This window comes from Salmo salar, chromosome 12 (assembly GCF_965601325.2).
Source record: "Salmo salar chromosome 12, fSalSal1, whole genome shotgun sequence".
In the NCBI taxonomy this organism is placed as follows: Eukaryota; Metazoa; Chordata; class Actinopteri; order Salmoniformes; family Salmonidae; genus Salmo; species Salmo salar.
The window spans coordinates 54,014,966-54,039,574 of NC_138302.1; the positions used below are offsets into that span (position 1 = coordinate 54,014,966).

Genomic DNA, 24,609 nt, shown 5'->3' on the forward strand with positions numbered 1-24,609 from the left:
GATGCTCGTTTGACTTTTTGTCATTGCTAGATGCTGTCATCTCTCCAAGTTCAAGGTTAGTGAGATAACATTGTTAAGAGTGACATAGTAAGATGTTCACACACTTTAGTTTTAAAGTAGTTTTTCCATTTTAACGATTTTAGTTTCCCCATTAAATGAAATGTTCTAACAATATTTTAGTCACTCACTGTCATCTGTTTAGTAAAAGGCTAGTTAACTTAATATGGAGATGACATTCACTGTCTCTGTGTTCTCAGTTTGTGGGTATAATGATATTGATTAAGGGAACATAAGACTAAGACAATATTCAAGATTTCACAGATTGCCGTAGTGTGAAATACTATTTTCCTCTGATCTCACAGGCCTTCCTCAGCCTAGTCTGACAGTGTGTCCTACAGTCATCAGAGAGAGAGACTCAGTTCAGCTGTCAGACTCCTCCTGTCTCTGTAACGCAGTGTTTCTTCTACAGGAGCTCAGATGAACAGGTCAAAGTTAACCTGCTGAGGTCAAAATACAATGGCAGTACTGTGCTAAAGGTTAGCAGGCTAGATCCATATACAGTGAGTCTTCTACAGTCACAATTCAGGGTAAGAAGACTATCTGAATGTTTGTAAACAATGTACTGTTGTGCCATTTTACCATGTTCCTCATTGGATATTTTAGCATTCTGTTTGTTTTAATGCTACTTAGCAAATTACTTCAAACTGCACGCAGGGACAAGAAAATGGTATCCATAAGTTTATCTAACTCTGGGACATTTGGCCCATAGACTTGCCTGTAACTTGCAAAGACAAAGGGTGGAGCTCTTTGTTCCGGTTCTGATCCTCGTTCTGTTCTCTTCTCTTAACACACATGGACTCAGAACGTTATCAAGCACCTGACCATTTACGAAATGCTTTAGTTCTGGGTTAACCGAGATTGTCTGAAATAATAAGGAGCGATTAGGCTGTCAGTAAATTTGTCATAATCACAAAATGCTAACCGCTCCATTATACTATTCTGACAGAACCTCATCAGAGGAAAGTGAGTTCTGGAGTCATCAGAGAGAGAGAGAGACTTAGTTCAGCTGAGCTGTCAGACACCTTCATCTCTCCATGTGTCTCACATGGAGAGATGAAGGTGTTACTTCTATTAAGAGGGCTGATTTAATCAGCCAGGCTCATCCTGTACGCAGACACTCACAGGAACAGAGCTGCTCACTTGGGCAGGTCAAACAATTCAAGCTGTGATCAAAGTGGCGTTTTACTACGCTTTAGAGATCATAAAGCTCAACCACAAATAAGTTTGTTAAAAACATGACATGAAAAATTTAAACACAAATCTTTTACTCAGACAGCTAGTTTTTTGGTCTTGAAAATGTAATTGAGGCCATCTAGTGATGGAAAATATCAGCTGTTAAAGACAAATAGCTACAGACAACAAAAATAATGACTGATAAATTATTCTGAATGTTCCTCTGCAACATTAGCCACACTTGCCGTATGAGACTGGTTTCTGCTATCTGTGGTTTTCCTGTGAACAAGCTCCACGTCTACTTCTCTATTCAAACAATCCTCTCTGACACAGTCACCATCTTCTGTGAAGTCAGACTAACAGTCTGTAGACGTCTGATAAATGGTGTTGTTCATCCCTGATATGGCTGGTCATCTGTTTTTGGTCATCCTCCTTTTTGGTGAGTTATTCCTCCATTCCAAGTTCCATCATCTATTAGTGCTACAGGATTCTCTCTCCTCTTTAATATTTTACTTCAGGAAGTCTTTATATATTTCTGAATCTCATGGCTGTAATAAGTGTCCTATTCCATTGATCATCTTATTGATGTATTTTTCTCTATCATTATATTTTGTTCAGATCAGAATGACTACTGCTTGATAACATGCCAATGGATCCATTGTAGTATATGATACTTTACCAACTTATGATACTTTACCAACTTCAGCAAAGTGTTCCTGTCTCTCATGTTAATTTATTATTTAGAAAGGCACATTTTCCTGATCAAGACCTAATTTGTTATTTCCAGACAGCTTCCAATACATCGAAGCCCAAGATCATTACCAAGGTCACCGTGAGTGTTAAAAACTGGAATTATTTAACGTTTATTACTTAAGTTTTTATGAATAACTATTTTTACTAAATAATATTACCATCAATCAATCAAAGTTATCTTGTTAACCTAAACTGCATAATTGTAGATGCACTGATATCATCTAATAGACAACAGTGACTTCATTGTTTTTGTTTTTGAAACGTATTTCAAGTGAAACAATATCTATGAGTACTTAAACATTGAACATGAATTTATAATTAAATGACAAGTGACACACTCCATCATCCCCCACGTTATTCAAGCAAGCAAAATAGTCTTGCGATTAAATTTGATTTCACACGAGAGAATATAAGGAATTAAATGAACGGCAATAATTGTAAACACATGATTAAATGGCATCATAAAAAGGCATGATATCAAATAAGACATGCTGTTACTTAATATAAAGAGAATGGCAGGAATTAGTTTACTAAGAGTCAGTATCTCTTGTGACATATACATTCAAATAGAGTGATGTAAAAAGGAGTCTCTGTCTTTTCCCAACAGAATCAAAACCGGACATTATAGTCCAATTTGATGAGGACTTCACCATCATCTGTTTGATTCCTGGATCCGTCAGTCCTGACACCACCTGTAACCTGTATGTTGGAGAGGAGAGTCAGCCATCCTTCACAGCAAAGATCAAGAAGAGACAATCCACCTCAGCACCCAGACAGGAGTTCTGTCAATTCACTCCAAATCATAGTGATCTGATCAGTCGTCTACAGTCAGTGAGGAGTAAGGAGGTGAGCTGTGACTACAGAGTGAGCTCAGGACCAAACTCTCTCTCTCCACGCAGTGATGGGTACAGCTTTACAGGTGAGTCATTATCTAAACAAATCTATCAGGGCTGCAGGTCTTCATTATCTGACTCACTTTGATTTTAAAATATTCTTTAATGACTATTTTCATTCTGACCTACAAACTAAATACCACATTTCAATCCCCAAAATGTTTTTAGATCTGGTGGGAGTTTACATTAGTTATCCAACAACTAAACACTTTCCAACAGGTAGGCTACACATTAGTTTTGTTTAATCTTTTAAATGTACTTTGTGGTGCTTCTTAGGGCTGTGGAGGTCTCAACATTTCGTCAGCCGGTGATTGTCAAGCAAATAACTGTCGGTCTCGCGGTATTTGACCGTTAATTAACATAAACACATTTAGCACCTCCTGTCTTCCACACATAGCCTACAAGCCATTTTAAAAAGTCTAATAAATCCAATTAATATAGCCCACACCTTCACAATAAATCCATCATTTATTTTAGACAGGTCTACAGAAACATATGAAGAATATTTTATCTATTTCAGAAGAAAAGAAGAGCATACTCTGAGTTGTCCTTCTGTTAGGGCCTGATGTGGCTATGCCAAATATCTGTGGGCTACACTAGTTCTTTTAGCAGACAAGATTTGCTAATAATTCTGTGGTATTATTTTGTATTATTTTATAGTATTAAGAAAACAATTGAACAAAGTAAAAACATTTAATATAAATATTTTCTTAAAGGATTTGAGGGAGTGAGCACACAGCTATCCTGTGTTGAGCGGTTAACAAAGAAATAAGTACTCCTATATGCTTAATTTAGAGTTATTAATGTAACTATAGTTGTTCTACAAACGATGGGCTACATGTTTAGATTTTTAAAACACAGTAAGGCTGAATGATGAGACTCTAATGATGATTTGAAAAACGTTGCTTGAAAGGCATGATCTCTGCTCTGTTTTTTGCGCAGGCTGTACACACTCCAGTAGTCTCTCATTCACTATTTGACAAGCCATTGTAAATGCCTCGAATTACATGGCGGCATCCCCTATGTTTCCGTAATGCACCTAAAAAAATCCATGCCTTTTGCAGCCCGGAGTGCTGCATTGCGCCCTTCTCCCTCAGTGTGCTGAGCTATCCAAAGCTTTTTCACTCACAAGGCTCTGTCACCTGATCGGGTCTTTCTCAAAGACTACAAGTTAAAACAGACACAGCAGGCACACAACTGTGCGCACCCTTGCCCAATTCCGAGGTACCTATTTAAGATATTAGAAGAACTGTCCACATTTACTTTTTACACATTTACTTTTCATCAGCCAACAAGAGGCCTAACGAACAGCAAAAGCACTAGCCTTTGTCAATCTACTATCCCCCATAGTACAAAATTCGACCTATTCTATTCTGTGCGAGAAATAAATATTCCAGACATAGTCTGGGACAGTTGTGGTATGTGATAGATCTCAAATGAATACAACAGCAAAGGGTACATGGTAGTAGGCTATAAGTGCAAATGTTCCATTTGCGGAAAACACCATTATCAAATGTGACCGCAAATTCAGTTATGCGTGTCATGTTTTTATTTTAAAGGATTCATTTTTATGGTGAAAATGATCTTCCTCAAACTTGAAACTCATGCGCTGCTCATGCGCTGCCTGTTAACTTCTTTAAACTGCTTAAAATGTAGAGCCTATTTGGCCACTTTAGTTGTGATATAAACCTTATTAAAACATATAGGCCTATGGACTAGGCTACATGAGATGATTGACTGATTCAAACAAGTCGCAAAAGAAAGGCATTGTTTCTTATGCTGGGCATCGTTCACAAATGATAGGCTAATATTGTCACCCATCAGACTATTCTTGATTTAATCTTGTCTTTACATATAGTAAACAATATATGTGTGACATTTGTTTTGATTTAGAATGGATCATTATCATGCAACTGTATTGAAACAATGGCAGCGGGAAAAAATACATGTTATCTATGCCCTTAAATAGCGAATGGAGGACGCTTTTTCCCCGTGGTTTATTTTCATGTCAGCAAGGTAGGCTATACTCACGTTGTAAATAAAAGCAATGTAAATATTATTAGGAAAGTTGAGTAATAAATATAGTAGGCCTAGCCTATAGAACGCTGATGGGATCCTCTTCTTTTTATTAGAGGTCATCACTCTGTTTTCTCCCGTAATTGCATAGCCTATAGAAATGTTGTTCAACATGAGCTCATGGGCTCTCATGAAGTGTTTGATTCGATTTTCGATTACATTTGAATTGATGTCAGAGTGATTAGAGATTTGTTGGCATTTTATTGCTTTGAAATGTATAGTAATGAAGGATGTAGGTAATGTTGTCAGTCTGGTGTAGAAGGATTGTTCTACTCAGTTATATCACCAGCTGGGTGTTCTGTGAGTTTTGAATATTGAGTACCAGAAAGTTAGCATGTTTGGTAGGCTACTAATGACCATCAGCAGCATCAGAGCTTGGAGAAGCCTTATTACCGTCTGTGACCGTCGGTGTGGCGGTAATGCGGTCACCGCAACAGCCCTAGCACTTCTGTTATTTTATAGCAGAGCTCCTTACAGCAGAAAGAAAGGCCCTGGTTCTACTTTTCCCCTCATCATCACAGTGAGTTCTAAAACAGGTGTATTGGTCCTCTAAGGGACCGTCTTTGCAAATACTGTATCCAAATATACATTCAGTTAAATGTCTGGGTTTTAACAATAATGTGCCACATTATAATATTGTGAACATGTCATCTTTCTATTGACTGAGTTGTGTTGTTTTCTAAGTAAATGATGAATACCTTAATTCTTGTGTAATCAGATGCACAAGGAACTTGTCTTGTATTGCTTCCCAGCAGGTTCGACTGTTAGTTCTACTTTGACCCCCAACACCCCAGTGAGACCAACAACCAATAGGACCACTAAATGTATCATAGTTTGCAGTCTACATTTTCTGTTCTCATTAATTCACTAAAGTTCTGACCGGTTTACTAATAGACCTATTCATAGTTGCTTGTAATTTCGGTCCAGGTTTGTGTACTTTTAGTCCATCTGATTTGTAGGTAATGTGTAGAGTACTTCTCTCTTTCTGTATAAATGATGACTTTCTTGTGTAATGAGTTCTCTTCTCACCAGGTTTGACCTCTCCTTTGACCCCCAGTACAGCACTGAATCCTACATCAGGTGTGTTAGTGATCTTTACCTAGTTAGCAGATAGAACCGAAACAAATAGAATTGCATTATGTTCTCCATTTTTTTTTGAAAGTTTTTTGGTTTTTACAAATTTGCCTCATTACAAAAAAGAGGTTGATACTTGGTTCATTAAATCAACCCATTTAGATGTATTTGTATAATTAGAATGACTTTCCTTGCACCAGCTTTGACTGTTAGTTCTACTTTGACCACTGACACTCCAAGTAAAGGTAAATATGTCCACTAGACTTTAGTTTAGTGTGTAATAAGTTGTGTTGTGTGGTAATTGTTGATAACGGGTTAAGAAAGCGTTCCATGTATGTGTCCTTCTCTAGCTACCTACCTGTCTTTTTTACACAACTAAGACAACTGAGACATGCAACCACACAATTTAATGCCACATTTTATGAGATCAAATCTTGAGATGTAGTATTGACCCGTAATTTCCGGACTATTGAGCGCACCTGAATATAAGCCGCACCCACTGAATTAAATTTGTTTTTTTATTTTGAACATAAATAAGCCGCACATGTCTATAAGCCGCAGGTGCCTACCGGTACATTGAAACAAATTTACACAGGCTTTAACGAAACACGGCTTGTAACAAAAATAAATAGGCTTTATTAACGAAACACGGCTTGTAACAAAAAAACAAAAATTAGCAGTAAACAGTAGCCTACCAAGAAAGTCATTGCTCCAGACCAAGCTCCCGTGCAGCAGCTCTATTTCCTTTTCCAACAGCCAGATCAATCGCATTCAACTTGAAAGCTGCATCATATGCATTTCTCCGTGTCTTTGCCATGATGAGGGTGACAAAATGACTACCGTAATCAGAATGATGGGAAGTTTGAGCGCTCTCGATTTAATCTAAACAGAAAACAAAAAAGTTGTTTGACCTTAACCCATTCGGCAATTTCATTGGTCTAATGAAAGCTTCATGCCGCCCAAAAAACTGAGCACGTCACAGAATGTGTTTTTTTTTTTTTTTTTTTTTTGAAAGCGGGAAAAATCCATATATTAGCCGCGTCATTGTTTAAGCCGCGAGGTTCAAAGCGTGGGAAAAAAGTAGCGGCTTATAGTCCGGAAATTACGGTATAGCAGGCAGCAGTGGGTGTGGATTGTGGGGTGGGTGTACAAATACTTTTTCCAATTGTACATTCAGTCAAGGGTCTAGATTTTAACAATAATGTGGCATATTATGAAATTGTGAACATATAATCTCTCTACTGACTGAGTTCTGTTGTTATCTGACATAAATAAAGAATAGCTTTATTCTTGTGCAATCTGATATAAATGATTCTTTCTTCCCAATAAGTTCGACTGTTACTTCTACTTTGACCCCTGGCATCACAGTGAGACCAATTACAAGTAAGTAGGCCCGAAGTTTAGCTTAGTAATTTGAATATTTTAGTTCACATGAATTCAGTAAAGCTCCAACTGGTTTACAAGAAAAATAGACCTAATTATAGCTGCTTCTCCTTTTAGTCTGTAGGTAATGCACCGGATGACAAAACACATTTTGATTAATACATTTTGTTTTTGTGTAATATGAGTTCTCATCTCACCAGGTTTGACCTCTCCTTTGACCCCCAGCACAGCAGTGAATCGTACATTAGGTGTGTTAGTCATCTTTCTCTAGTTAGCAGATAGGACCTAAACAAATAGAATAGCTTCATCTTACCCATTTTTTTTATTAAAAAAATGTCACCTGATTTTAAAAAAGAGGTTTATATCTCATTAATTAAATCAACCCATTTAGATACATTTATTGTTGTATAATCAGATCCAATGACTTTGCTTTGCACCAGGTTCGACTACTAGTTCTACTTTGACAACTGACACCCCAAAGTGGCCACATGATTTTAGTTTAGTGGCGTAATAAGTTGTGTTGTGTGTTAACTGTTATTAAACAGTCTCTCTCTTGCGTGTGCCCAGGAGGTCAAAGCTCCAAAGAAATTGTTGTGGGTAAGCATCCATCTCCAGCTGACTAATTGTATTTTCTTAGACAAATGAAACAACTGAGACATACCACCTCACAATATAAATGTAGATCAACTCTTGAGATGCAGTATTGACCCTGGGAATACAAGCTAATGTCCTTCCCAATGTCACCAAACAGAAACAGCTGTGGGAATATGGCAGGGAGCAGTGGGTGTGGCTTCTGGAGTGGGCGTGTTGCTGATGGGATTGACAGCTGTCTATCTCTGCAGGAGGACCAGTGAGTACTTCTGATTCTGCATAACAAATAATTTGCAAACATTTTCCTTCTCATATTATTGTAAGTGCCTTTGACATGGGTTAATCTTTCAACTCCTTTTGGTCATATTGTGTAGGGTAGGTTGTATCTTTCAACTCCTTTTGGTCATATTGAATAGGGTAGGCTATATTGAATATAATTAATTTAGCCTAATTTGTTTTTCAGAGAAGAACAATTCTCAGAGGTAATAATTCCCCTTGTAAATATGATGCAGATTGTATCAACCTTTAGTTCTGTATTGTCCATGATGAGATGTTCTTACCACAACCTTCTTATACTTTTATGTTGTACAGACCTACATCCAGACAGGATGATCACAGCCAATGTATGTTCCAAACAAAATACATCAAACACTGCACACACTACTAACACAACTACACACATGCATGTACAAACACAAATTGTAATTACATTTTTATTTATTTTCTGTTGTAGGTGATTTGGTGATGGAAGCTATGAGCAGTGCAGGCATGTTGGATCTAAGGGATGCTGGGATCTATTCTCTCATCACCTCTGTACCGTCCACGTTATTGCCCTCAGGTGAGTTTGTATCAGATTGTCTTCTGTCCCTGTCTTCCCGACCTGGGAAGTGAATTTGGGACCCTCAGCACCATAACACTTTGTCACTCAATGTCAACCGTACTAAGTTAAAACATAAAATAAGGTGTTAGTCAGAGCATCTTGAAAGCATGAGAACAGAGCTGTAAGTCTACAAGGTGGTTTGAGACAGGAAGAGAAGTGTGAAGTGACATTAAGCAAAGCAAAGTAATACACACAACCACACCCACACTTACGTGTGAGCGCGCACACACACACACACACAGAAATACACAGAAACTCTAACTCAGGCTCCCTCTGTGTTGTACAGGCCCTGTTGAAGAGAATGGACAGTCATCTGAAAAAGACAATGTAAGTTCAGAATAACCCACTGTGTTTGGTGATTGTGATCGACTCTCAGTTTCAGATTGATGTTACATCCTTTTAAATGACATTACATTTACAGTACTGTAGAATTAAAGGGCTGAAGTTAAACTGTCTGTTTCCTTTCTCTAGTCTGATACGTACCACGTATACAGCTCAATCCTTGAGAGACCAGAAACCTCAGCACAGCCGGATGGGTTGTACAGTCTTCTGCAGGCACACTGAAACTACACCACTGGCTTTGTGTAGCATTGTACAGCTATGTCTCACATGTCTCATACATGTCTCATACAAATACGGCGGACTATGTAATTTTGTAAAGACAAAGGAGATGATTGTGGACTACAGGAAAAAGTGGATCGAGCAAGCCCCCATTCTCATCGACGGGGCTGCAGTGGAGCAGGTTGAGAGCTTCAAGTTCCTTGGTGTCCACATCACCAACAAACTAACATGGTCCAAGCACACCAAGACAGTCGTGAAGAGGGTACAACAAAACCTATTCCCCCTCAGGAGACTGAAAAGATTTCGCATGGGTCCTCAGATCCTCAAAAGGTTCTACAGCTGCACCATCGAGAGCATCCTGACTGGTTGCATCACTAACTGGTATGACAAATGCTCGGCCTCCAACCGCAAGGCACTACATAGGGTAGTGCGAATGGCCCAGTACATCACTGGGGCCAAGTTTCCTGCCATCCAGGACCTCTATACAGGGCGGTGTCAGAGGAAGGCCCTAAAAATTGTCAAAGACTCCAGCCACCCTAGTCATTGACTGTTCTCTCATCTACCGCATGGCAAGCGGTACCGGAGCGCCAAATCTAGGTCCAAGAGGCTTCTAAACAGCTTCTACCCCCAAGCTATAAGACTCCTGAACATCTCGTTAAATGGCTATCAGGAAATGTGCAGTGCCCCCTGCTCCTCTCACCCCATCTCACCAGTCTTCACACCACTGCATGTTGTCATCTATGCATAGTCACTTTAATAACTCTACCTACATGTACATACTTCCTCAAATAACCTGTGTCCTCGAACATTGACTCTGTATCGGTACCCCCGATATATAGTCTTGCTACTGTTATTTCACCGCTGCTCTTTAATTACTTGTTGCTTTTATCTCTTATTCTTATGTGTATTTTTTTTAAACTGCATTGTGTGTTAGGGGCTCGAAAGTAAGCATTTCACTGTAAGGTTGTATTCTGCGCATGTGACTAATAACATTTGATTTGACTTGATTTGATATAGAGAGAGACAGAAAGATCTATGGAGTGGTCAGAATATTGTCAACAACAAAAAAATATTGAGTATAAAAATAAATGTTTTATTTTTTATTTTTTTTTACTCACCGAAGGATAGAGAAAACGCTTATTAAGTGTGTGGAGTGACGTATGTGACTTTCCTCTGTTTTGTACATTACAAGAAAAACTCCGTAGCAAAAAGCAACATTCCCTGTCTGTGGTTCTCATGAAGGGTAGTCTGGCATAAGAAACCTTGAGACACAGCCCAAAGGAAAGGAGTGAGAAAATGGTTCCATTCTCATTTAGAAGACCTAATGTTACATTCCTGTTGCAGTGTGAGAAATCTATTTAGAGACTCTCTCTCTCTCTCTCTCTCTCTCACACACACACACACACACACACACACACACACACACACACACACACACACACACACACACACACACACCGTTGGGTTAGAGTGAGACCTTAGTCTTCTCACAGAGGGGAAGAAATCCTGTTTTTGCAGCTCACTAAAGTAGCAAAGAGACTATTTTGAGCAGCACAGCGGATAGAAACTTGCACTTGTGAGTGAGGACTATCGCTACCTTGGTTAAAGTGGAGGTTTGGAGTGACTCCGTCGTTGCAGATGCATTGTCCAGCCAGTCTCTGTGTTGTGTGTTTGTTTGTTGTTGTCTTCAATGCCGTTGTCCTGGTGTACCCAGATGTGGTGACATATGTGACAGTTGAGTGTGTAGAAAACCACACAAACCCTTCTAGTGGGAAAACATCCAAGACTGTTACACCCCCCCACTCCCACCACCACCTGCCCCCCTCCATCCTCCATGGTGCCTGTGTGTATGTGTGTGTGTGTGTGTGAGTGTGTGTGTGTGTGTGTGTGTTTCCCTATACGATGGTCACCTGTGAGTCAACTTCAACACAGAATACAGACAGGACAGTTGTCTCACAACTCCTCCTCCCATTGACCAACAATCACCAGTTCGGATTAAATCAAATTGAAGAAAAAAATAAAGACGTTGTGTGGATGTTGTGTTTGTGTTTTCAATGTCAGAGATTGGTACTAATGATCTGTAAGGAAAGGCAATCCAGAAGAGCACACGGATGGAGGTGTGAAGAACCTCTCACTTTACCATCATGGGGAACGGATTCAGAATCCTCAATTTTCAGGTAATTTACTACAGAATACTTGAAGTAGGGGTTTCTCCTACAATGAGAAGTGAAGATACAGCACCTGGTATATAGAACATGGTAGAAAACATGGAACACTTCATTATGTTGATGCATGCAGATTTTAACGTAATGTGCCAACTGAGAGTGAAAGGTTGGGGAGAATCTCCTATCCTCTATGCAGAGCAAGATCTTGATGTGCAATCAAACTGTTAAGGATTCATCAATGGCCTATCAGTTAACATACACCAGGGTTGTGTTCATTAGGGCACGCAATGTTTTAAAATGTTTTGCAACGGAAAATGAGAATGAGCGTTTCTCATTGGACAAGTCCAAGTAGTCCTTCCCTGTTTCAGCGCATTCTTCTTCTGTTTGGTGCCTAATGAACACGACCCAGGAGTTGAAGGCCAACAGACATCACCAATAGTAATATAAAGGAGAAAAAGACCTGATTCACCCACTTAAAAGACCTGATTCAGAGTATGAGAAGCCTAATAATAGGCAGACACATTCACTTACTTTGTCGTGTACAAGTTGCATTTGATTTATTGTATTATATTGAAAATGCAAAGCATTGGATGAAACAAAACACTGTGACCAACGCCAGATTATTATTTTTTACTTAAAAATTGTGTTAATTTTTTGTATTTAAGTTATTCTTGATTACATTTTTTTTTTATCAGTTTGGCTTATTGAATATGTCAGTTTGGGACTGTACTATTTGTAATAGTAACTGTTTTCTGCTGTACAGTAAAGATTTAGGAACAAATTAAATGTGTGTCCAGCATGCTGAATGATTACTTGTGTGAACGTGGGCTTATTTCCCATGATGCTCCAGTCCTCATACATGAATTGCCTCTGCATCGTGACAGTGCGATGTTGTGTTTGAGAGTGGTGTGTGTCTCCTCACCTATCGTGTCCCTCTAGTAGACAGCCTGTGTGGTGTTATGAGAGAGGCAGCATCATTTTGGGGTGTTACACAACTAAATCTGTCAGAAGTGTGTGTGTGTGTGTGTGTGTGTGTGTGTGTGTGTGTGTGTGTGTGTGTGTGTGTGTGTGTGTGTGTGTGTGTGTGTGTGTGTGTGTGTGTCGCGCGCACGCATGCATTCGTGTGTGTGTGTACTGTAGGTGCGCGCGCATGTGTATGTGTAAGAGACAAAGAAGGAGAGCGAGAGATTCAAAATTCTCTGTTGCAGGAAACCCCCTGAGAGAAAGAGAGAGAATGTTCTGTTCAGCATGGATACTGTGTTTTAAAACCTACTGTAGGAGGCTGTCTCCACTGCCCCAGACGTTTGCTATTGTATGTGCTGTATCAGAATATTACTATTGAGTGTTGGCCAGCTTGTTTATATTCATTCAATAAAGGTGACTTTCTTTCAGACTTGTATGAGGGCTGGTCTCTATGTTAATAGTACTGTATGTCCGGTTATAAACTACACATGAAGAACTGAGATCACATGCATACTTTCACTATGTATCATAGCTATGATTACTCTCCTATAGTATAATATCCACCTCTCGTCACCTAAGAAAACTAACCTGCCGGTTGGTTGACCGTGCTGTACAAATGTTCATTCATGGTACTGTATATAAAACAATTAAAAGATCAGCATGTGGAATGTAAGTCATTATGTGCTGTGTGATTGAGTTGTTACTGCTAATGAACAGTCTCCATTTTACTAATGTACTGCATCTGTATAAATGCACTGTAAATGGACAACAGAAGACACAAAGACATTTGAAGGATGTTTTTTTCTCCCAGATTGAGTAAGATGCTCGTTTGACTTTTTGTCATTGCTAGATGCTGTTTCATCCCTCCAAGCTCAAGGTTAGTGAGATAACATTGTTAAAGGTGACATAGTAAGATCTCCACACACTTTAGTTTTAAAGTAGTTTTTCAATTTTCACGATTTTAGTTTCCCCATTAAATGAAATGTGCTAACAATATTTTAGTCAGTCACCGTCATCTGTTTAGTAAAAGTCTAGTTAACTTAATATGGAGATGTCATTCACTGACTCTCTGTGTTCTCTATTTGAGGGTATAATGATATTGATTAAGGGAACATAAGACTAAGACAATATTAGAGATTTCACAGATTGCCGTAGTGTGAAATATTATTTTCCTCTGATCTCACAGGCCTTCCTCAGCCTAGTCTGACAGTGTGTCCTACAGTCATCAGAGAGAGAGACTCAGTTCAGCTGTCAGACTCCTCCTGTCTCTGTAACGCAGTGTTTCTTCTACAGGAGCTCAGCTGCTCAGATGAACAGGTCAAAGTTAACCTGCTGAGGTCAAAATACAATGGCAGTACAGTACTGTATTACAATGGCAGTACAGTGCTAAAGGTTAGCTGTTTAGATCCATATACAGTGAGCCTGCTACAGTCACACTTCATGGTAAGAAGACAATTTGAATGTTTGTAGACAATGTACTCTTGTGCCATTTTACCATGTTCCACTTTGGATATTTTATCATACTGTTTGTTGTAATGCTAGTTAGCAAATTACTTCAAACTGGGACATTAAAATGGTATCCATAAATTAATCTGACTCCGGGTAAGTAAAAAAAGTAGAGGGGACATTTGGTCCATAAACTGGCCTGTAACTTCCTACTCGGATGGTATTGCGCCGTCCCAACCTTCGCTCTCTCTCTCCCGCTACTCTCTCCTCTTCCATCCTATCATCTCTTCCCTCTGCTCAAACCTTCTCCAACCTATCTCCTGATTCTGCCTCCTCAACCCTCCTCTCCTCCCTTTCTGCATCCTTTGATATTCTCTGTCCCCAATCCTCCAGGCCGGCTCGGTCCTCCCCTCCTGCTCCGTGGCTTGACGACTCACTACGAGCTCACAGAACAGGGCTCCGGGCAGCCGAGCGGAAATGGAGGAAAACTCGCCTCCCTGCGGACCTGGCATCCTTTCACTCCCTCCTCTCTACATTCTCCTCTTCTGTCTCTGCTGCTAAAGCCACTTTCTACCACTCTAAATTCCAAGCATCTGCCTCTAACCCTTGGAAGCTCTTTGCTACCTTCTCCTCCCTCCTGAATCCTCCTCCCCCTCCCCCCCTTCCTCCCTCTCTGCGGATGACTTCGTCAACCATTTTGAAAAGAAGGTTGACGATATCCGATCCTCGTTTGCTAAGTCAAACGACACCGCTGGTCCTGCTCACACTGCCCTACCCTGTGCTTTGACCTCTTTCTCCCCTCTCTCTCCAGATGAAATCTCGCGTCTTGTGACGGCCGGCCGCCCAACAACCTGCCCACTTGACCCTATCCCCTCCTCTCTTCTCCAGACCATTTCCGGAGACCTTCTCCCCTACCTCACCTCGCTCATCAACTCATCCTTGACCGCTGGCTACGTCCCTTCCGTCTTCAAGAGAGCGAGAGTTGCACCCCTTCTGAAAAAACCTACACTCGATCCCTCCGATGTCAACAACTACAGACCAGTATCCCTTCTTTCTTTTCTCTCCAAAACTCTTGAACGTGCCGCCCTTGGCCAGCTCTCCTGCTATCTCTCTCAGAATGACCTTCTTGATCCTAATCAGTCAGGTTTCAAGACTGGGCATTCAACTGAGACTGCTCTTCTCTGTGTCACGGAGGCTCTCCGCACTGCTAAAGCTAACTCTCTCTCCTCTGCTCTCATCCTTCTAGACCTATCTGCTGCCTTTGATACTGTGAACCATCAGATCCTCCTCTCCACCCTCTCCGAGTTGGGCATCTCCGGCGCGGCCCACGCTTGGATTGCGTCCTACCTGACAGGTCGCTCCTACCAGGTGGCGTGGCGAGAATCTGTCTCCGCACCATGCGCTCTCACCACTGGTGTCCCCCAGGGCTCTGTTCTAGGCCCTCTCCTATTCTCGCTATACACCAAGTCACTTGGCTCTGTCATATCCTCACATGGTCTCTCCTATCATTGCTATGCAGGCGACACACAATTAATCTTCTCCTTTCCCCCTTCTGATAACCAGGCGGCGAATCGCATCTCTGCATGTCTGTCAGACATATCAGTGTGGATGACGGATCACCACCTCAAGCTGAACCTCGGCAAGACGGAGCTGCTCTTCCTCCCGGGGAAGGACTGCCCGTTCCATGATCTCGCCATCACGGTTGACAACTCCCTTGTGTCCTCCTCCCAGAGTGCTAAGAACCTTGGCGTGATCCTGGACAACACCCTGTCGTTCTCCACTAACATCAAGGCGGTGACCCGATCCTGTAGGTTCATGCTCTACAACATTCGCAGAGTACGACCCTGCCTCACACAGGAAGCGGCGCAGGTCCTAATCCAGGCACTTGTCATCTCCCGTCTGGATTACTGCAACTCGCTGTTGGCTGGGCTCCCTGCCTGTGCCATTAAACCCCTACAACTCATCCAGAACGCCGCAGCCCGTCTGGTGTTCAACCTTCCCAAGTTCTCTCACGTCACCCCGCTCCTCCGCTCTCTCCACTGGCTTCCAGTTGAAGCTCGCATCCGCTACAAGACCATGGTGATTGCCTACGGAGCTGTGAAGGGAACGGCACCTCCATACCTTCAGGCTCTGATCAGGCCCTACACCCAAACAAGGGCACTGCGTTCATCCACCTCTGGCCTGCTGGCCCCCCTACCTCTGAGGAAGCACAGTTCCCGCTCAGCCCAGTCAAAACTGTTCGCTGCTCTGGCACCCCAATGGTGGAACAAGCTCCCTCACGACGCCAGGACAGCGGAGTCAATCACCACCTTCCGGAGACACCTGAAACCCCACCTCTTTAAGGAATACCTAGGATAGGATAAAGTAATCCTTCTAATCTCCCCCCCCCCCCCCTTAAAAGATTTAGATGCACTATTGTAAAGTGGTTGTTCCACTGGATATCATAAGGTGAATGCACCAATTTGTAAGTCGCTCTGGATAAGAGCGTCTGCTAAATGACTTAAATGAAATGAAAAAAATGAAAAACTTGCAAAGCCAAAGGGTCGAGCTCCTCGTTCAGGTTCGGATGCTTGTTCTGTTTTCTTATCTAAACACATATGGACTCAGTACACAAATAAAGCATCTGACCAATTACACAAGACTTTAGTTCTGGGTTAACCGAGAATGTCTGAAATTACAAGGAGTGATTAATAAAACTCAAACTCAACCACAAATACAGTTGTCAAACACATGAAACCAATAAGTCAAATCTTTTACTCAGACAAGTTAGTTTGTAGGTTTTGAAAATGTAATTGAAGCCATCTAGTGATGCAAAACATCAGCTGTTAAAGACAAATAGCTACAGACAACAAAAATAGTGACTGATAAATTATTCTGAACGTTCCTCTGCAACATTAGCCACACTTTCCATATGAGACTGGTTTCTGCTATCTGTGGTTTTCCTGTGAACAAACTCCATGTCTACTTCTCTATTCAAACAATCCTCTCTGACACAGTCACCTTCTTCTGTGAAGTCAGACTAACAGTTTGTAGACGTCTGATAAATGGCATTGTTCATCCCTGATATGGCTGGTCATCTGTTTTTGGTCATCCTCCTTTTCGGTGAGTTATTCCTCCATTCCAAGTTCCATCATCTATTAGTGCTACAGGATTCTCTCTCCTCTTTAATATTTTACTTCAGGAAGTCTTTATATATTTCTGAATCTCATGGCTGTAATAAGTGTCCTATTCCATTGATCATCTTATTGATGTATTTTTCTATATCATTATATTTTGTTCAGATCAGAATGACTACTGCTTGATAACATGCCCATGGATCCATTGTAGTATATGATACTTTACCAACTTATGATACTTTACCAACTTCAGCAAAGTCTTGCTGTCTCTCTTGTTTATTTATTATTCAGAAAGGCACATTTTCCTGATCAAGACCAATTTTGTTATTTCCAGACAGCTTCCAATACATCGAAGCCCAAGTTCATTACCAAGGTCACTGTGAGTGTTAAATACTGGAATTATTTAACGTTTATTAATGAAGTTTTTATGTCTAACTATTTTTACTAAATAATATTACATCAATCAATCAAAGTTATCTTGTTAACCTAAACTGCATAATTGTAGATGCACTGTTATCATCTAATAGACAACAGTGACTTAATTGTTTTTGTTTTTGAAACGTATATCAAGTGAAACAATATCTATGAGTACTTAAACATTGAACAATAATTTATAATTAAATGACAAGTGACACACTCCATCATCCCCCACGCTATTCAAGCAAAATAATCTTGCGATTCAATTTGATTTCACACGAGAATATCAGGAATTAAATGAACGGCAATAATTGTAAACACATAGCACACATGATTAAATGGCACTCATAAAAAGGCATGATATCAAATAAGACATGCTGATATGTAATATAAAGAGAATGGCAGGAATTAGTTTACTAAGAGTCAGTGTCACTTGTGACATATACATTACATTCAAATAGAGTGATGTAAAAAGGAGTCTCTGTTCTTTCCTAACAGATCCAAAACCAGACATTACAGTCCATTTTGATGAGGACTTCACCATCATCTGTTTGATTCCTGGATCCGTCAGTCCTGACAGCACCTGTAACCTGTATGTTGGAGAGGAGAGTCAGCCATCCTTCACAGCAAAGATCAAGAAGAGAAAAGCCACCTCAGCAGCCGGACAGCCGTTCTGTCATTTCAATACAAATCATAGTGATCTGATCAGTGGTCTACAGTCAGTGAGGAGTAAGGAGGTGAGCTGTGATTACAGAGTGAGCTCAGGACCAAACTCTCTCTCTCCACGCAGTGATGGGAAAAGCTTTGCACGTGAGTTATAATCTGAACAAATCTGTCAGGGCTGCAGGTCTTCATGATCTGACTCACTTTGATTTTAAAATATTCTTTAATGACTATTTTCATTCTGACCCACAAACTAAATACCACATTTCAATCCCCAAAATGTTTTTAGATCTGGTGGGAGTTTACATTAGTGATCCAACAACTAAACCCTTTCCAACAGGTAGGATACACATTAGTTTTGTTTCTTCTTTTAAATGTACTTTGTGGTGCTTCTTAGGGCTGTGGAGGTCTCAACATTTTGTCAGCCAGTGATTGTCAGGCAAATAACTGTCGGTCTCACGGTGACTGACCGTTAATTAACATAAACACATTTAGCATCTCCTGGCTTCCACACATAGCCGACAAGCCATTTAAAAAATTCTAATAAATCCAATTAATATAGCCCACACCTTCACAATAAATCCATAATTTATTTTAGACAGGTCTACAGAAACATGATATGAAGAATATTTAATCTATTTCAGAAGAAAAGAATAGCATACTCTGAGTTGTCCTTCTGTTAGGGCCTGATGTGGCTATGCCGAATGGCTGTGGGCTACATTAGTTCTTTTAGCAGACAAGATTTGCTAATAATTCTGTGGTATTATTTTGTATTATTTTATAGTATTAAGATTACAATTGAACAAAGTAAAAACATTTAATATAAATATTTTCTTAAAGGATTTGAGGGAGTGTGCACACGGCTATTCTGTGTTGAGCGGTTAACAAAGAAATAAGTACTCTTAAATGCTTAATTTAGAGTTATTAATGTAACTGTAGTTGTTCTACAAACGATGGGCTCCATGTTTAGATTTTTAATACACAGTAAGGCTGAATGATGAGACTCTAATGATGATTTGAAAAACGTTGCTTGAAAGGCATGATCTCTGCTCTGTTTTTTGCGCAGGTTGTACACACTCCAGTAGTCTGTCATTCACTATTTGACAAGCCATTGTAAATGGCTCAAATTACATGGTGGCATCCCCTATGTTGCCGTAATGCACCTAAAAAAATCCATGCCTTTTGCAGCCCAGAGTGCTGCATTGCGCCCTTCTCCCTGAGTGTGCTGCGCTATCCGAAGCTTTTTCACTCACAAGGCTCTGTCACCTGATCGGGTCTTTCTCGAAGACTATCAGTTAAGACAGACACAGCAGGCACACATCTGCCCAATTCCGAGGTGCCTATTTAAGATATTAGAAGAACTGTCCACATTTACTTTTTACACATTTACTTTTCGTCAGCCAAGAAGAGGCCTAACGAACAGCAAAAGCACTAGCCTATGTCAATCTAATATCCCCCAAAGTACCAAATTCGACCTATTCTATTCTGTGCGAGTAATAAATATTCCAGACATAGTAATAATCCTACATCAGGTGTGTTGGTCGTCTTTCTCTAGTTAGCAGATAAAACCTAAACAAATAGAATAGCTTCATCTTACCCATTTTTTAAATTAAAACATTTCCCCTGATTTAAGAAAAGAGGATGATATTTCATTAATTAAATCAACCCATATAGATACCTTTATTTTGTATAATCAGATCCAATGACTTTGCCTTGCACCAGGTTCGAATACTAGTTCTACTTTGACAACTGACACCCCAAAGTGGCCACAGGATTTTAGTTTATTGGCATAATAAATTGTGTTGTGTGTTAACTGTTATTCAAAGAAATTGTTGTGGGTAAGTATCCATCTCCAGCTGACTAATTTTCTTGTCTTAGACAAATGAAACAACTGAGACATACCACCTCACAATATAAATGTAGATCAACTCTTGAGATGCAGTATTGACCCTGGGAATACAAGCTAATGTCCTTCCCAATGTCACCAAACAGAAACAGCTGTGGGAATAAGGCAGGGAGCAGTGGGTGTGGCTTCTGGAGTGGGCATGTTGCTGATGGGATTGACAGCTGTCTATCTCTGGAGGAGGACCAGTGAGTACTTCTGATCCTGCATAACAAATAATTTGCAAACATTTTCCTTCTCATGTTAATGTAAGTGCCTTTGACATGGGTTAATCTTTCAACTCCTTTTGGTCATATTGAATAGGGTAGGCTATATTGAATATAATTAATTTAGCCTAATTTGTTTTTCAGAGAAGAACAATTCTCAGAGGTAATAATTCCCTTGTGAATATGATGCAGATTGTTTCAACCTTTAGTTCTGTATTGTCCATGATGAGATGTTCTTACCACAACCTTCTCATACTTTTATGTTGTACAGACCTACATCCAGACAGCATGATCACAGCCAATGTATGTTCCAAAACAAAATACATCAAACATACACACACTACTAACACAACTACACACATGCATGTACAATCACAAATTGTAATTAGATTTTAATTTTGTTTCTGTTGTAGGTGATTTGGTGATGGGAGCTGTGAGCAGTGCAGGCATGTTGGATCTAAGGGATGCTGGGGTCTATTCTCTCATCACCACTTTACCGTTCACGTTATTGCCCTCAGGTGAGTTTGTATCAGATTGTCTTCTGTCCCTGTCTTCTCGACCTGGGACGGGAATTTGGGACCCTCAGCACAATAACACTTTGTCACTCAATGTCAACCGTACTAAGTTAAAACATCAAATAAATCCTCTTGGGGCTATGGGGCAGTATTGAGAATTTTGAAAAAAATATGTGCCCATTTTTAACTGCCTCCTACACCAACTCAGAAGCTAGAATATGCATAGTATTGTTCAGGTTTGGATAGAAAACACTCTGAATTTTCTAAAACTGTTTGAATGGTGTCTGTAAGTATAACAGAACTCATATAGCAGTCAAAACCCTGAGACAAATTCTGACAGGAAGTGGATACCTGATGTGTTGAATTACCTTTAAGCCTATGCCATTGAAACACACAGGGGCTTATTAATTGTTGAGCACTTCCTATGGCTTCCACTAGATGTCACCAGTCTTTAGAAAGTGTTTTGAGTCTTATACTGTGAGAACTGAACGAACAAGAGCCTTGGAACGGTGGTGGCCGATTAGACTCTGGCGCGCGAGTTCATGTTTGGGTACTCTCATTCCAAAACGTTTTAAAAGAGAATGCAAACGTCCGCCTTGAATATTATTCATGTTCTGGTTAAAAAAGGCACTAATGATTTATGCTATACAACGTTTGACATGTTTGAACGAACGTAAATATTTTTTTTCCCCTCGTTCATGACGAGAAGTCCGGCTGGCATAGATCATGTACTAACAACACGGAGCTTTTTGGACATAAATTATGAGCTTTTTCGAACAAAACTACATTTGTTATGGACCTGGGATTCCTGGAAGTGACATCTGATGAAGAGAATCAAAAGTAATGGATTATTTACATAGTATTTTCAATTTTAGATCTCTCCAACATGGCGGTTAGTCTGTATCGCAAAGCGTATTTTTCTGGGCGCAGTGCTCAGATTATTGCAAAGTGTGATTTCCCAGTAAGGTTATTTTTAAATCTGGCAATCCGGTTGCGTTCAAGAGATGTAAATCTATAATTCTTTGAATGACAATATAATATTTTACCAATGTTTTCGAATAGTAATTATTTAATTTGTTGTGCTGCTTGACTGGCGGTTATTGGAGGGAAACGATTTCCTCAACATCAACGCCATAGTAAAACGCTGTTTTTGGATATAAATATGAACTTGATAGAACAAAAAATGCATGCATTGTCTAACATAATGTCCTAGGAGTGTCATCTGATGGAGATTGTCAAAGGTTAGTGCATCATTTTAGCTGGTTTAATGCTTTTGGTGACGCCTGTCTTTGAATTGACAAAACATTACACACAGCTTTTGTCAATGTACTCTCCTAACATAATCTAACTTTATGCTTTTGCCGTAAAGCCTTTTTGAAATCGGACAACGTGGTAAGATTAAGGAGATGTTTATCTTTCAAAGGGTGTAAGATAGTTGTATGTTTGAGAAATTTGAATTGACATTTAATTGTTTTCAAATTTGCCGCTCTTGATATTTCACCTGTTGTTGATTGGGTGTACCAGGGGTGGGACGCTTGCGTCCCACATAGCCCATAGAGGATAAGGTGTTAGTCAGAGCATCTTGAAAGCATGAGATCAGAGATGTAAGTCTACAAGGTGATTTGAGACAGGAAGAGAAGTGTCAAGTGACATTAAGCATAGCAAAGTAACACACACAACCACACCCACACTTACGCGTGAGCGCACACACACACACACAGAAATACACAGAAACTCTAACTCAGGCTCCCTCTGTGTTGTACAGGCCCTGTTGAAGAGAATGGACAGTCATCTGAAAAAGACAATGTAAGTTCAGAATCACCCACTGTGTTTGGTGATTGTGAACGACTCTCAGTTTCAGATTGATGTTACATCTTTTTAAATTACATTACATTTACAGTACTGTAGAATTAAAGGACTGAAGTTAAACTGTCTGTTTCTTTTCTCTAGTCTGATACGTACCACGTATACAGCTCAATCCCCGACAGACCAGCAACCTCAGCCCAGACGGATGGGTTGTACAGTCTTCTGCAGACACACTGACACTACACCACTGGCTTCTGTTACATGCCTTTCCATAATATAGGTTACTGTGTTACTATTTTTATTCAAGGGTTTTGGAGGGGTCATACTCCCCTTTAAACATTTTTCTTTTCCCACCCCTCAGTAAATGCTAAATATATGCTGTATTTATATATATTCTGTCATCTGTGTTATACCGCCTTCCATAACTGTTGGATAGAATTAATAAAAAATAAAAAAAATGAAATCAAAATAAATACAAATATAATATAATATTTTGGTTTTAATAATGTTTACATTGTTGGCAACATCAGATAATCAATACTGAAAAAGACAGATTTCCTAAATACTATTAAACTACCCATTCCCCATGTTTACCCGTTATTTTCCAAGTTCCCCGTTTAACTTCAGCACTTCAGTCTCCCCTCCAATGTGCAGTGTTGTAGACATGTTCTAGCATTTTAGTCCAATGACTGTGGAGCAGTTAAGATGAAATTGGACTTTCATTTAAAAAAAAATCTCCAGTTAACATGGGAGATTAGCCTCGTTTTACCTTCCAGATAAGGCTCTTGAGGTACAGTAAATACCAAATCAAATGCTTTCTTTGTCACGAATCCCACCGAAGGTGGCTCCCCTGCCTGCTCGGGCGGCGCTCGGCGGTCGTCGTCGCCGGCCTACTAGCCGCCGCTGATCCCTTTTTCCTTTTCGTTTGGTATGTCTTATTGTTTGCACCTGTTCCTTATTTGAGTCTCTTGATTTATGGTTATTTAAGCCTGTTTAGCCCGCCCAGGTTTGTGCAGGATTATTTTCGTCAGAGTGTTTTTGTTGTTGGATGTGCTGGCGATCTACTTGTGTTATTTTATATGCGTACTGTGGACCCGTTGTAATTGGGCACTTCGCATTTCACGCTGGTTGTTGGCGTCGACCGTTTTTTTTGTATTTAAGGAATAAATTCATTTTTTCCTTACCTCTGCTCTCTGCGCCTGACTCCTACCACCACTCCTAGCATTCATTGACAGAATCCCGCACCTACTATGGAGTCAGCAGGAGCAGCCTCACCTCGTCTCCTATCGATGGAGGAAAGGGTCATACATCATACCAGCATTCTCCACCGAATCGGTTCAGCGATGGATCAGATGATGGAGAGGATGGACCGATGGGAGAGGAGTGGCCTCCCTACCGCATCCCCAGCACCAACTCCCCCTCCACCAGCTACCCCTCCGCCGGCGTCCGGACCCGGAGCCCTACGCCTGGCTCTCCCCAGGGAGTACGATGGAGCGGCGGCTGGGTGCCAGGGGTTCCTGCTGCAGTTGGAGTTGTACCTGGCTACCGTTCGTCCGACTCCCTCGGGAGAGGAGAGCGTGAGCGTCCTCGTCTCCTGCTTAACGGGACGTGCCCTGGAGTGGGCCAACGCAGTGTGGTATGGCCCAGACTCGGCAAGGGATCACTACCCCGAGTTCACCCGCCGTTTCCGGGCCGTGTTCGACCACCCACCAGAGGGCCGGGCGGCGGGTGAACGGCTGTTCCACCTGCGGCAGAAGACGATGAGCGCACAGGACTTTGCTCTGGAGTTCCGGACATTGGCTGCTGGAGTGGGGTGGAACGACAGGGCCCCGATGGACCACTATCGGTGTAGCCTCCGGGAGGACGTCCGCCGGGAGCTAGCCTGTCGGGACACTACCCTCTCACTGGATGAACTAATAGACATGTTCATTCGTCTCGACAACCTGCTGGCTGCCCGCGGGCGTC

General features: G+C 40.8%; 3 protein-coding genes and 1 long non-coding RNA gene across 4 annotated transcripts in view; all 4 read left to right on the forward strand.

Annotated features, from left to right (window-relative positions):
* The window catches only part of LOC106565166 (uncharacterized), a 56,051-nt gene extending 44,572 nt beyond the window's left edge, over positions 1-11,479 (forward strand). The window contains exons 2-11 of the mRNA XM_082959070.1: positions 2,021-2,065; positions 2,594-2,905; positions 3,048-7,660; positions 7,980-8,009; positions 8,164-8,262; positions 8,467-8,485; positions 8,595-8,626; positions 8,737-8,841; positions 9,170-9,210; positions 9,355-11,479. Of these exons, the coding sequence (XP_082815196.1) occupies positions 8,226-8,262; positions 8,467-8,485; positions 8,595-8,626; positions 8,737-8,841; positions 9,170-9,210; positions 9,355-9,447 (327 nt within the window). The 5' untranslated portion in view covers positions 2,021-2,065; positions 2,594-2,905; positions 3,048-7,660; positions 7,980-8,009; positions 8,164-8,225 and the 3' untranslated portion in view covers positions 9,448-11,479. The remainder of the gene's footprint in view (positions 1-2,020; positions 2,066-2,593; positions 2,906-3,047; positions 7,661-7,979; positions 8,010-8,163; positions 8,263-8,466; positions 8,486-8,594; positions 8,627-8,736; positions 8,842-9,169; positions 9,211-9,354) is intronic.
* Positions 1,600-24,609, forward strand: part of LOC123723824 (uncharacterized) — a 46,889-nt gene continuing 23,879 nt past the window's right edge. The window contains exon 1 of the mRNA XM_082959067.1: positions 1,600-1,672. Coding sequence (XP_082815193.1) covers positions 1,615-1,672 — 58 coding nt within the window. The 5' untranslated portion in view covers positions 1,600-1,614. The remainder of the gene's footprint in view (positions 1,673-24,609) is intronic.
* LOC145859329 (uncharacterized) lies at positions 17,004-18,355 on the forward strand. The gene is made up of 3 exons (XR_014379532.1): positions 17,004-17,120; positions 17,469-17,513; positions 18,050-18,355. It is a non-coding gene; the product is annotated as an uncharacterized LOC145859329 (long non-coding RNA).
* On the forward strand, positions 18,514-23,780 carry LOC106565167 (uncharacterized). The gene is made up of 7 exons (XM_082958388.1): positions 18,514-18,554; positions 20,207-20,305; positions 20,468-20,486; positions 20,595-20,626; positions 20,737-20,841; positions 22,604-22,644; positions 22,789-23,780. Exons 2-7 carry the CDS (start codon positions 20,260-20,262, stop codon positions 22,879-22,881), a joined length of 336 nt encoding a protein of 111 aa, XP_082814514.1. The 5' UTR covers positions 18,514-18,554; positions 20,207-20,259; the 3' UTR covers positions 22,882-23,780.